General features: G+C 42.0%; 1 protein-coding gene across 2 annotated transcripts in view; it reads left to right on the top strand.

The window, feature by feature from the left end:
• KALRN (kalirin, RhoGEF kinase) overlaps positions 1-8880 on the top strand; it is a 797511-nt gene extending 788631 nt beyond the window's left edge. For both annotated transcript variants that reach the window (XM_006884214.1, XM_006884216.1), the window contains 3 exons: positions 174-374; positions 4937-5075; positions 6632-8880. In XM_006884214.1, the coding sequence (XP_006884276.1) occupies positions 174-374; positions 4937-5075; positions 6632-7177 (886 nt within the window). In that variant the 3' untranslated portion in view covers positions 7178-8880. The remainder of the gene's footprint in view (positions 1-173; positions 375-4936; positions 5076-6631) is intronic.
• Positions 8881-11781: the final 2901 nt, after the last annotated feature.

The raw sequence follows: 11781 nt of genomic DNA, 5'->3' as shown, positions 1-11781 counted from the left end.
TATCTATATATCTATATCATCTATATCTATATCATCTATCTCTATCTCTATCTACATCTATATCTCAAGGCCAAATTCTTGTCTGGCTGCTTCAAGCAAAACATTTTATTCTGAGATAAAATGACCCCCAGCCAATGCATCTGTACAACATCCTCTTTTCCTTTGTTTTCTAGAGGCCGTTTTTCTATCGTAAAGAAGTGCATTCACAAAGCTACCCGCAAAGATGTTGCTGTGAAATTCGTTAGCAAAAAAATGAAGAAGAAGGAGCAGGCAGCGCACGAGGCCGCCCTCCTGCAGCACCTGCAGCACCCACAGTACATCACCCTGCACGACACCTATGAGTCCCCCACATCCTACATCCTCATCCTGGAACTGTGAGTACAGGTGCCACCTTCACGAGAACACTTAGCATTCACAGTGAACAGGAAGGGTGCCTACCTGTTTAGGACTACTTTAGCATGCATACAGCTCCGTACAGAGCATGCGCTGTCTCTCTCCTATTTTGTGGAAATGCTATTCCCATTGTATAGGTTGGAAGTGCAAGGAAATCAGTAACTCCTTAAAACCAGGAAGTGGAAAAGCTTCAGCTTGCACCTACCTCTCTCCAACTCTAATTTTCATTTTCTTTCTTCTATAAACTAGGCAGGAGGTTAGAAAAAGTCTACTAAAAAGAAAAAGAAAAAGACTACTGACCAAATGGAGTAGAAGTGAAAGGGCTGGGTTTATGTATGGAACCATTGGCATAGCAGCCCTCATCTACCAACTAAGACATTCCTTTTAGAATGGAATCATGTCTTCCAAACATCCTACTCATGAGTCAAGTAGAGCAGTAAGGTCTCCACCTGTTACTGAGGCTCGCTCTGTAGTTTGGGGAAATCTTACAGCATCTAAAAAGAACAATCTTTTCAAAAATCTTGAGCCCTAATAGAAATGTTATTAAATAGATGCTAAGAAGGCCCTTGAAAGTTCTGAAGAGCAATGAAGTCAGTTTAAAGACTAAGGTAGCCCTGATTCAAGCCATAGTCTTTCCAGTCACCTGCTATGCACTTGAGAGCTGGAAAATGAATAAGGATGACAGCAGACGTGATGCTTTTGAAGTGTGTTGGAGAAGAGTATTGAATATCCCATGGACTGCCAAAAGAACAACAATATGTCTTGGTGAAAGTTCAACCAGAGTGCTCCTTGGAAGCAAATATGGTGAAGCTTCATCTCACATTCTTTGGGCATGTTGTTTGGAGAGGCTATTCCTTGGAAAGGTGGAGGGTCCCGTGAAGGAGAGGAAGACCTTTAACTACATAAATTGACACAGTGTCTGTGGCAACCGGTTCAAATGTGTTGAGGATAATAAAGGTGGCACAGGATAGGAGAAAATTCAGATCTACTGTTTACAGGGTTGCTATGAGTTATACTTGTCTTGATGACACTTAACAATAATAACAACAAAGTAGATCCTAATGATATCATGCTTGAAAAGGTGGAGGGTCAACCAGAGAGAGAAAGACCCTCAACAAGATAGATTGACACCATGATTCTAATGCTGGCTCAAGTATATCAGAGATGATGTGGATGGTGTGTAGGCTAGGGCGGGGTACAGGTCTGCTCTTCATAGGATCACTGTGGGTTGCAGTGGACTTGAGAACACATAACAACAACAACAAGGAAGCCCTTACGTAGCCCTGGTGGCATAGTGCCATCATATGTCAGACAGCTAACTTGGAAGGTCAGCAGTTCGACTCCACCAGCCACTCTGAAGGAGAAAAATGAATAGTCTTCTTCTGTGATGATTTACAGCCTCAAACACCAATGAAAGGACCCTGTGAGTGAGCTGGAACTGACTTGATCTGACAGGAGTGGGTAAGGAAGTCATTGATCTGGCGAAAAGATATTTCCACCAAAGACGAGCGCTCTGCATGGCTCTGCCTCCATGGACTGCTTTAAAGAGACTTTTTAAAAATTTTCTTTTATTATTATTAATTGGACAGGAAGTTATGCTACCAAGCAGAAGGTGGGTGATTTTAATCTGCGGACCTAAGGCCGGGTTCAAATTGTTTTCCTGTCAAACATTCTTCTGGGTGGTATAGCACTGGTCTGTGCGTTGCTGTACGGAGGAAACTCGTGGTTGCTGTGATGCTGAAGACTGTGACAGTGATGCGCCAAACGTGGTAATGGGTACCCACGGTGAACAGTGTTGGCTGGAGCTTCCCGACTAAATCAAGCCTGGAAGCAGGGGTGGCATCCACTTCCAAAATGGCTTGCCTCCAGAAACTCTATGTACGAACAGTGCTCAGGTCTTTCGTTCATAGGGTCTCTATGAGTCATCTACAACTCGACGGCACCTAACAACAACAACAAAATTATTAGTTTTAGTGAAAATTTACAGAGATTTTGGATTCCATTCATTCATTGTTACACTTTGCTCCCTGCCCACCCCTCCCCTCCAGTTCGTTCTCTTTTAAAAGTAAAAGAAAAATTCTTTCATTCTTATACAATCCCTTCCCCCAAGTCCACTCTACCATGCAGAAACCATAACGGCCACCCAAGCAGATACATGCTCACCATCTTTATCGCGGCTTGTTCATAATAGCAAAGAGTTGGAAACAACCTAAGTGCCCATTAACAAATGAATGGACAGAGAAGCTGTGGTATATAAACAGACATTTTTGTCCTGCTGGTGTATGCTTGTTAGTCTGTAAGTGTGTGAGGAGTGTTTCCTTTGAAGCAGTAACTTAGCATAATTTAGAATAATTTTTAAAATGGAAAGCCAAAATGCAAGCATCTTTGGATACATTTTAAGGAGATTTAAAAGAAACCATAGGAGACAAGACCAACACAGTTAACATTTGTAATCCTTTTGCAGACTTTCCAGAGCTGTGTATTAACTGATAGATTGTCACTCTGGCCTTAACAAGTAGACGTGCAGAGAGCCTTTCAGAGCCTGGCTAGTCTGTTGGGGGTGTCCTAGCTCATAAGGCAGATTTTGTTAATAATGAACTGTCTTTATGTACATGTTCCACCCGAGTTCTAACTCACGGTGGTGTTATTTGCAGTACTAAGTAAGATAGCCCAGCAGACCCAGGACCTGTTCAGAGGGCAGGTGTTGTTTGTTCTCCTAGCAGTCCATGGTATATTCCGTATTCTTCCCCAGCACCACAGCTCAAAGGCATCAACTCTCCTTCTATCATCCCTAGTCATTGTCCAGCTCTCTGATACATAGCAAGTAATTGCAAAAACTATTACCTGTATCAGGTGCACCTTAGTTTCCAGACTGACATCATTGCTCTTCAGTTCTTTGGAGAGGTCTGTGACAGCAGACTTTCCCAATACAATTAGTCTTTTCATTTCCTGGCTGATGGTACCAAGAGCGTTGACTGTTGAGTCAAGCAAACTGAAGCTGTCAACAGTCTCAATCTCTTCATTATCCATCACGAAGCTGCCAATCAGCCCAGTGGTGAGAATCTTTGTTTTCTTGATATTGAGCTTGAATTCATATTGAAAGCTGCAGTCCTTGACCTTCTGCAGCATGCTAGTGCCTCTCCTATAGAAAAACATCAGCATAGCATGGTAAATACTAAGAAAGAAACACAGTTGGAGAAGAAAGTTGCCATGAGGACACAGAAAGATTCTTGGCTACACTTGATGTTCAGGGAAGACGTATAGAGGAAGCTGCGCCTGAGCTGATCTTAGTGATGCTGTGACCATGCTGTTATTGTTGTTGTGGACCATCAAGTCGGAACCAACTCATGGCTGCCCCTCCCATGGGTTTTCAGAGACAGGTAATTGCACTGGAGGAGACTGCCAATCCTTCTCCTGTGGATGGATTCTAACTGTGTGCCTTTGCAGTGTAACTTCTTACCACTGGGCCACCAGAGTTCCCTGTGACCATGTGCGCCCATCAAATCACCAGTAGAACTTTTACAGATGATTGGAATTCTGACCCTTTGCATACGCATACTATGCATTATGCCTACTTATTTTATTGTTTTATTTGATCCTTGTAATGAAGTAGATATTATGATGAATAGGAATCTTTAGTGGCTTATGGTTAAGGAACTGCACTGCCAACCCAAAGGCAAATGGTTCAAATCCACCAGCTGCCTCTTGGGAGAAAGATAAGAAATTTCTTTCCATGGACCTTCTATCCTCTGAAAACCCAGAAAGCTCTGAGTCAATTCCAACTTGACAGCAACTAACAGCAACAGTGTCTTAGGGCTGGGCCTGGTGTCTGCATTACCCAAAAGCTCTGTGGGTGAATTTGCTGCTGAGACTTTCTGGCCTAGGAGCAGTGTTACTGAGAATGACTCCCTTCAGCATTCCAAGATGCTCAGGGGGATGGATCCAAGGAACCCAATACTAGTCCCACCTACTCTTCCTACTCCTACCTTACTCCCAGGAGGTCAGAAAATGCAAAAACGGGGGCCTTCATAAGTCTCCCCTTTGCTCCTGACAAGGAAAATTAAGATACCAGCAGAAAAGGATGAGCGAGGGAAGAGGAGAAAGGCAGCCAGGGTTTTTCAGCTGTGCCTGCACATTTCCTGGCAAAGTGTCATGAACCTTCTTATCACTAAGCCACCAGCCCCCCCTCAAGGGCACAGAGAGCCTGAAAATAACGGCCATTCACTGAGCACTGTCTTATACTCTTCAAAGGGTGTCCAGCCTGTCCCATTGTGAACAGCTTTCCTTGTGGACAAAATTAAATATGCTTTATATAAGGTTATACAGATTTCTCCCCCATGTTTGTTAGGGAGAAAGAAAAAGAATTGTTCTTCTGAATAGTAAGTACTAAGTTAGCTCTAACAAAATATACATAGTATAGATTGCATTGATCTTTATTAATAGAGAATCAGAAGGATCTTAAAGATATTATAGATTTACATGTAGGTTATTCTTCTGTTTCCTCCCAAACATACTCCCTTGGCCTTTTTTTCCCTCCTTCCAGGATGGATGATGGCCGGCTCTTGGACTACCTTATGAATCATGATGAGCTGATGGAGGAAAAAGTCGCCTTCTACATCCGGGACATCATGGAAGCACTCCAGTACCTGCACAGCTGCAGGGTTGCACATTTGGATATAAAGGTAAGAGGAAGTAGCAGTGCTTGCTGGGAAACCGCTAAGTCCAATTGACCAGTCACGACTCCTGAGAAATGTCAATTCTCACTTGTTTTGCTTAGATTGTTGTTGTTGTTGTTGTTATGTGCCATCGAGTTACTTGCAACTCATAGCGACCCCATGTACAAGAGCCCTAAGCGCTGTTCTATCCTGTGCCAACATCGCTGTCTCAAACACATTCATTCCCACCACTCCACTCACAGAATTGATCCATCTCATCCAGGGTCTTCCTCTCCTACGCCGTCCCTCCACTCTCCCAAACATTATGTCCCTCTCCAAGGACCAGTCCCTCCTTGCAACATGCCCAAAGTATGTCAGATGAAGCTTCAGAATCCTTGACTCCAGGGAGCATTCTGGCTTCACCCTCTCCAGGACAAACCTGTTTGTTCTCCTAGCAGTCCATGGTATATTCAATACTCTTCTCCAGCACCACAGCTCAAAGGCATCAGTTCTCTTTCTATCCTTCCTAGTCATCGTCCAACTCTCCGATGCATAGCATGTAATTGCAAAGACTATAGCCTGGATCAGGCACACCTTAGTCTCCAGCCTGATGCTGTTGCTCTTCAGTACATCTTTGCTTAGATAAGACCCCTTAAAAGTATTAAACAACAACTAGGTTGCTACATAATTTAAGTGAGTTATCCATGAGTTCCTAAGACTACCAGTGTGAAGACAGCATCGGGGTGAAAGAAGGGAAGGAAGGCCTGACCACCTCAGCAAACTTCACCAAGCAGTTAGCCCAGCCGCCACTGAGTTGACTGCAACTCGGGGTGAGCAGTGTGAAACCAAGCAGAACTGTGCTTCGCAGAGTTAACTGTGTTCAAAGAACCCAATAAATACTACCCTCTCCTTCAAGGTGCTAAAAAAAGAGCCCTATTTTTCAAAAGGAATCATTTATTCATTCCTTAGCTTGATCTGAAAGCAAGGGTGACTTGTTTGTTTACCTTTCAATGTCAAACAATTTCTCTGAAGTACCATCCCAACAGTTTAATTTGAAGCCTCCTAAGCATTTTGCATGGAGCTCTGGTGGCCTAGTGTTAAGAAGCTGTGCTGCAATCCCAAAAAGCACATGGTTTGAATCCACTAGCTGCTCCACAGGAGAAAGAATGGATAGTTTCCTCCCATGTGATTAACTGCCATTGAAAACCTGCTGGAGAGTCAGCTATGTGTCGATGCCAACTTGACAGTACACAACAGCATGCATTTTGCACAAGGGAGCTCTGATGGCTTTGTGGTAAGGAGTTATGCTGCCAACCCCAAAGCATGTGGTTCAAATCCACCAGCTGCTCCACACTAAGTCCTTGTGATTCACTGCCTCTGAAAACCCTCTGGTGGGTCAGGTGTAGGTCAGTTTTGACTCAAAAGTACATACAACAGTGTGTATTTTGCATAGAGAGGTTCTCATGCATTTTAAGTTCTTTCCCCACATAGCAGAACCACGTTTGAGCTGAGTATGTCCTATAGCTAGTCAAAACAGAGAGCTGAACTTACCCTCTCTTCTCCCTGCCTTCTGGATCTCACAGCCCGAAAACCTGCTCATTGACCTCCGGATCCCAGTGCCTCGTGTGAAGCTCATTGACTTGGAAGATGCCGTCCAGATCTCAGGTCACTTCCACATCCACCACCTTCTGGGAAACCCAGAGTTTGCTGCCCCAGAAGTGATCCAAGGCATCCCGGTGTCCCTAGGCACAGATATCTGGAGCATCGGGGTGCTCACGTACGTCATGCTGAGTGGGGTTTCCCCCTTCTTGGATGAGAGCAAAGAGGAGACCTGCATTAACGTCTGCAGGGTGGACTTCAGCTTCCCCCACGAATACTTCTGTGGGGTGAGCAACGCCGCCCGGGATTTCATCAACGTGATCTTACAGGAAGACTTCCGGAGGCGGCCCACAGCAGCCACCTGCCTGCAGCACCCCTGGCTGCAGCCCCACAATGGCAGCTACTCCAAGATCCCTCTGGACACCTCCCGCCTGGCCTGCTTCATAGAACGCCGCAAGCATCAGAATGACGTGCGTCCAGTCCCCAATGTCAAGAGCTACATCGTCAACCGGGTAAACCAAGGGACGTAGCCATCCCACCCTGGAGGTTTCACATAGGAGCACAGTGTGAGCCAAAGCAAGACTGAATGTGTCTGTAAATAATGCTCTGCTAATTGTTTCGCTCCATGCAGTCCTCTGAATTGAGAACTGTAACTCTTAAACCTTTCGTGGTTATTCAGGGTTCAAGAACTGTAAAAGCCATTCTAAATCCAGAGGCTTGCCGGAAGACCATTTAGGAGAGGAAAATGGGGGAGTGACAGAAATTATCAAAAGGAAGGGCAAAGATCACAAGAATATTAGAAAAGCTTATACAAATTCTAATCATGAATTCCAAAATAAGTGGTTAATGGGGCAAACTTGAAGCTCCCTAGAGTGAATAGAGAAGGTTTCTACCTTTGCTGAAATGTTAAGCAAAAAGTTCTCTTTAAAAGCTGTCCTGGATGTCAACTACTCCTGTTTAGATGACTTAGATATAGTTTCTTAATAGGATGCATATACATCTTCATACACTAAATGCCGTTCAGGTTTCAGAGTTTTATAATATAGAGATATATACAGAATCAATCGTAAGTAAACTTTGAGCGCTCCAGTGAAGACAATAATTTATTTATCAAAGCAGTACATTGTTTTGACTAAGCACAATTAGATGACAAGTTTTTTTAGAGCATTTTATAAATCTTGTATAGAAACCTTTTACCAAAATCTGTGCATTAGGAGAAAGCAATGATACCATTTTGCAATCTGTAAACAAAATTTTTTCTCTCAGTCACAGGCTATTTGATTCACATAGGTTCAGTATGTGAAAAGCCACCCCCAATTTACTGGCAGCTCAGAGTTAATCTGGCAGGGAAAAGCCTGCCAGGAAATAAGTCCAAATACATGAAGAGCTATGGGACTATTTTTATGTCTACACCTGGTTTGAAATAGGTAAATGAATAAATATAACAAGCTTGTACAAAAGGGCATATAGAAGCCTTTCCTGCGGTTCCAACGAACAAAGAAATGACACTTTCTGGTTTCTTCTACAGCTGTAGAATACAGTCCTCAGAAAGTTGACTTGCTTTATTTCTAACTCCTTCTCGAAGCTAAGGGGTGCTTACCAAAAGGAGGCAGCCATAGAGGCCTTTGCAAGGCCTGGTCCTAAGTCCTTTCTGAAGCCATCGAGCAAAACCCGATGCATCATCTTAACAGAACACCCAGTCTTCACTGAGTCTGCAATATCTATCATCACTCAGCTGTCGATATTTTGCTGGACTAAAGGACAAATTGGACTTTGAGGTCAACGCTGCTCTCAACTGTATATTCTTCATACATGATTATTCCTAACTACCCTTTTTTTCCTCATGGAGGAAAAGAAAAAAAAAATCTGGGCATTTCATTATCCCCCCGACCCCCGTGGGCTTTTTTGTTTGTTGGCGGGAGGAGGAGGGTGTTGTTTTTGTGTTTGTATATGATTCATCCTTTTATTTTCTAGAATATGTTTTGGAAGGTGGCATTATGCACATTATCTAAAAATGTAATTCAAATATTTGTCCAAATCAGAGTTCATGGCACTGGGAAGATGAAAAACATGCACAGAAGTGCAAGCAGAGAGTTTATGAAGGGTAAACTAAAACTACAAACCAATCTACATGGGAATACAAAGGGTGAAAAGAAAGCCTGGATTTTAATAGATAAACACAGTTCATCCCACAATGGAAATATAGAATAAAAACACTCATCATTCTTTTCCATTGGTTTTAAAGTCAGCATCTCCCTCCACCCTTTGTCCCGTTTCATTCAAGAATAGATACTAATAAATAAGTAGAAAGTACAAGCAATAAGACTAGATAGCACTTAGGGTTTTGGAGATTAACCAAATATGTGAAAACCGACTCAGACTGTATCTGCTTCCTAGTTGTCGAATGACCCTGGGTCCTCAAGCCTGGCTCTCATAAAGCGCTCTCTTGACTAACCCTCTACAATCTTTAGTGGTCTGACATATATATACAACTACTCTATGATGCAATATTTTAAAATGTAAACACATTTACTAAAACCCTTTTAGTAAATATCTTTTTGTTGTGGTGGATAGCGTAAAACAAAGAAGCCTGGTCCAGAGGCTTTGTCATGGGATAGATTGTAGGCTCTGAGGATTCCAAATATCCACACTTGCTTGGCAAGTTTCCTTCTGTCCACTGTGGCTGGCCTGACGCCTGACTGGAGACCCCTTGCTGGGTTCTTTTGAGTCTTTGTGACCATGTTGGAGACACCTGAGTTTCTCCTAGAAAGTGGCTGGGTTAGAACAATGGCAGAGTTTTGCAGGAATGCAGTCTTGAAAGAGTCCCATGGGGAGTGCCTTCAGCAGGAAGTTAAAGCTTTCATATCAAAGTTGGGATGAAGTGGGGTTCTGCAAGAATACAGGTTAGGGAAAGTTAGAAAATATAAACAAAGGAGAGGAGAGACAAAGAAATGAAAAGTAGTATCATTTGGGTACCGGAAGCCAAAACAGAATCATTAGAACAGAATGAACTTAATAGAGGCCCCACGAGAAGGATACTTATTTTCTACAGTTTGATAACTCAAAAGAATTTATTATAGGCAGGTTTCCTGTCCACAAAGCTTGGGGTCCTTCCCAACATTGGTAGAATAGTAGTCTTGATTCAAGAGTCCTCCAAATATGACTCTTTGAAAGTAGCAAGAAATCCCAGAAGATAGGGATGGGAAATGTACATTTAGATCTCTTTGTGGGCATCTATAGATTGAGTAGAAGGATTGGGACCACTCATTTTTAACCTCTTCTAGACAGAGATATTCATCCCTTGGTGGTTGAGAATTGGAAAGAAGAAAATAGTTCACATCTACTGTAATTATGGTGTTTCTTACAATCACAACTAGTAATAGGAGTACATTTCCAGTTGGAATGGGAAAAATAAATGTTGGTTCACGTCACAAGTTTCGTTCTTGATTTATAATCATTGCATAGGGTTTTTTGTTTGGTTTTGGTTGAGGATGGATGTATAAAGAAGGAAAAGATCAGGGATAACCCATAATAATAATAATAAAGTATAATTATTTGTTGTATCTTTTACTTTGTTTTTTGCCAAATTAAGGTCTCACAGCCATAAGCAATCTAAGGGGAAGAAAGTTGAGGAAGCAGAGGAGGAAGCTGGCTTCACTGCTTAGTGGTTCACAAAGTCTTTATAAATAGTAGTGCCTTTCAGAGAGGAGGATGGGAGAGAAAGAAGTACATTGTATTTAGATTTACTGATATCTCAGCTTTTTTTAAAAAAAATGTCTTTTAAATGGAACATCTGATTATAGGGTGAGCCTAGTGATTCTTGAGTTCAACCTCAGCTATTCCTGATTTGTCCTTTCTTACAGAAAGTCAGAATTTTTTTTTCTGCCCCAAATGTCCCCATTGGTAAAATGGGAGTTGGGGGGGAAAGAGAGAAGACATTAATCTCATAGGAATGTTAGGAATATATCTTAGTTAGGATGTCTATAAATACTTTTGTTTTAAGTGCTACACACTGCCAGTGCAAAGAATTTTATTGATAGTAACTTTAAACATTCCAGGTTTTCAATACTCACATCTTTAGATACCATTTGCAAACTCATGAGATGTAAATCCTGTAAATGGCTTTTAATTGGTGGTACGAGGTACTAGTTGTCTGTTATTTGGTCTTAGCTTGTAATTTTGATCATTTAAAAGCTTATCTACAGAAAAGGGTTAGGAGAGATGGTGAAGTCATGGAATTTTCCCCAGTATTCTGTATGGCAGGCTGAAAAGTAAGATGACCTCCACTAAAGCACTACTCTGTATGCTTGGGTTTTAAGCCTCAAAAAACTTGATAGATGCTAAATAGTAAATTTCCTTACTGTGGGGGTAAAATATCTTCTGGTACCATAGTTTCTTTTTCTTTTCTTTTCTTTTTTAAGCATCTCACAGCCATCACTTATTAAGAGGCAAATTAAATGCAAAATGGGTTGAACTGTTGATTTTTGAAGGAAGCAGTTAGGCCTTTCAGAAACAGCATATTTGCTCTCGCATAGCCTCAGGGACTTGGTGTCCATGGCTTATTTAGTCATTACTTTTTGTTCTTACCTATTTGGCAGAGCATGGTAATTCTGGTTTTTGAGACTATGAGGGAGCAAACATGTTATCAATTAAATGGTGGTTATTTCTGTGTATTAATAATAAACTTTGTCCCATGAATTTAATAAGAGGAAATATTTTGAACATAAGATGTCTCTGTGGTTGGGCAAAAGTTCAGGCTCCCCAGTTTGTTATTCAGGGTGGCAAGCGAATTCCCCTGGTCCCCTGATGAGGAAGGTGGTGCTCATTCCATTCTCCCCTGCGTGTCTCTGTGGAGTCCGGATTAGACTAACACTGTATGTAAGCTTCTAGTGGATTTAGCTGTAAACGCTGCATTATAAATGTTCTTAATTCTTTAAAATCTAGGGATCTTTTGGACACAAATGGTTAAAATATGGGGGAGAGGGGTTTTAAAATAGAATTCACATATTATTCACCACACAAAAGGGAAGCTCGCAGGTTATTTCTTAAAGCTCTATGACTCTCAGTGCTGTCATTAATTCTAAAGGATTACAGGAGACAGAAATCTGTGCTACGACATTTACAGAAATAGTAC

The sequence above is a fragment of the Elephantulus edwardii genome, unplaced genomic scaffold, assembly GCF_000299155.1.
Source record: "Elephantulus edwardii isolate Elephantulus edwardi_28Jun2011 unplaced genomic scaffold, EleEdw1.0 scaffold00032, whole genome shotgun sequence".
Lineage (NCBI taxonomy): Eukaryota > Metazoa > Chordata > Mammalia > Macroscelidea > Macroscelididae > Elephantulus > Elephantulus edwardii.
Note: the sequence above shows the minus strand (reverse complement) of the source record. Positions and strands in the feature narration are given on the sequence as shown.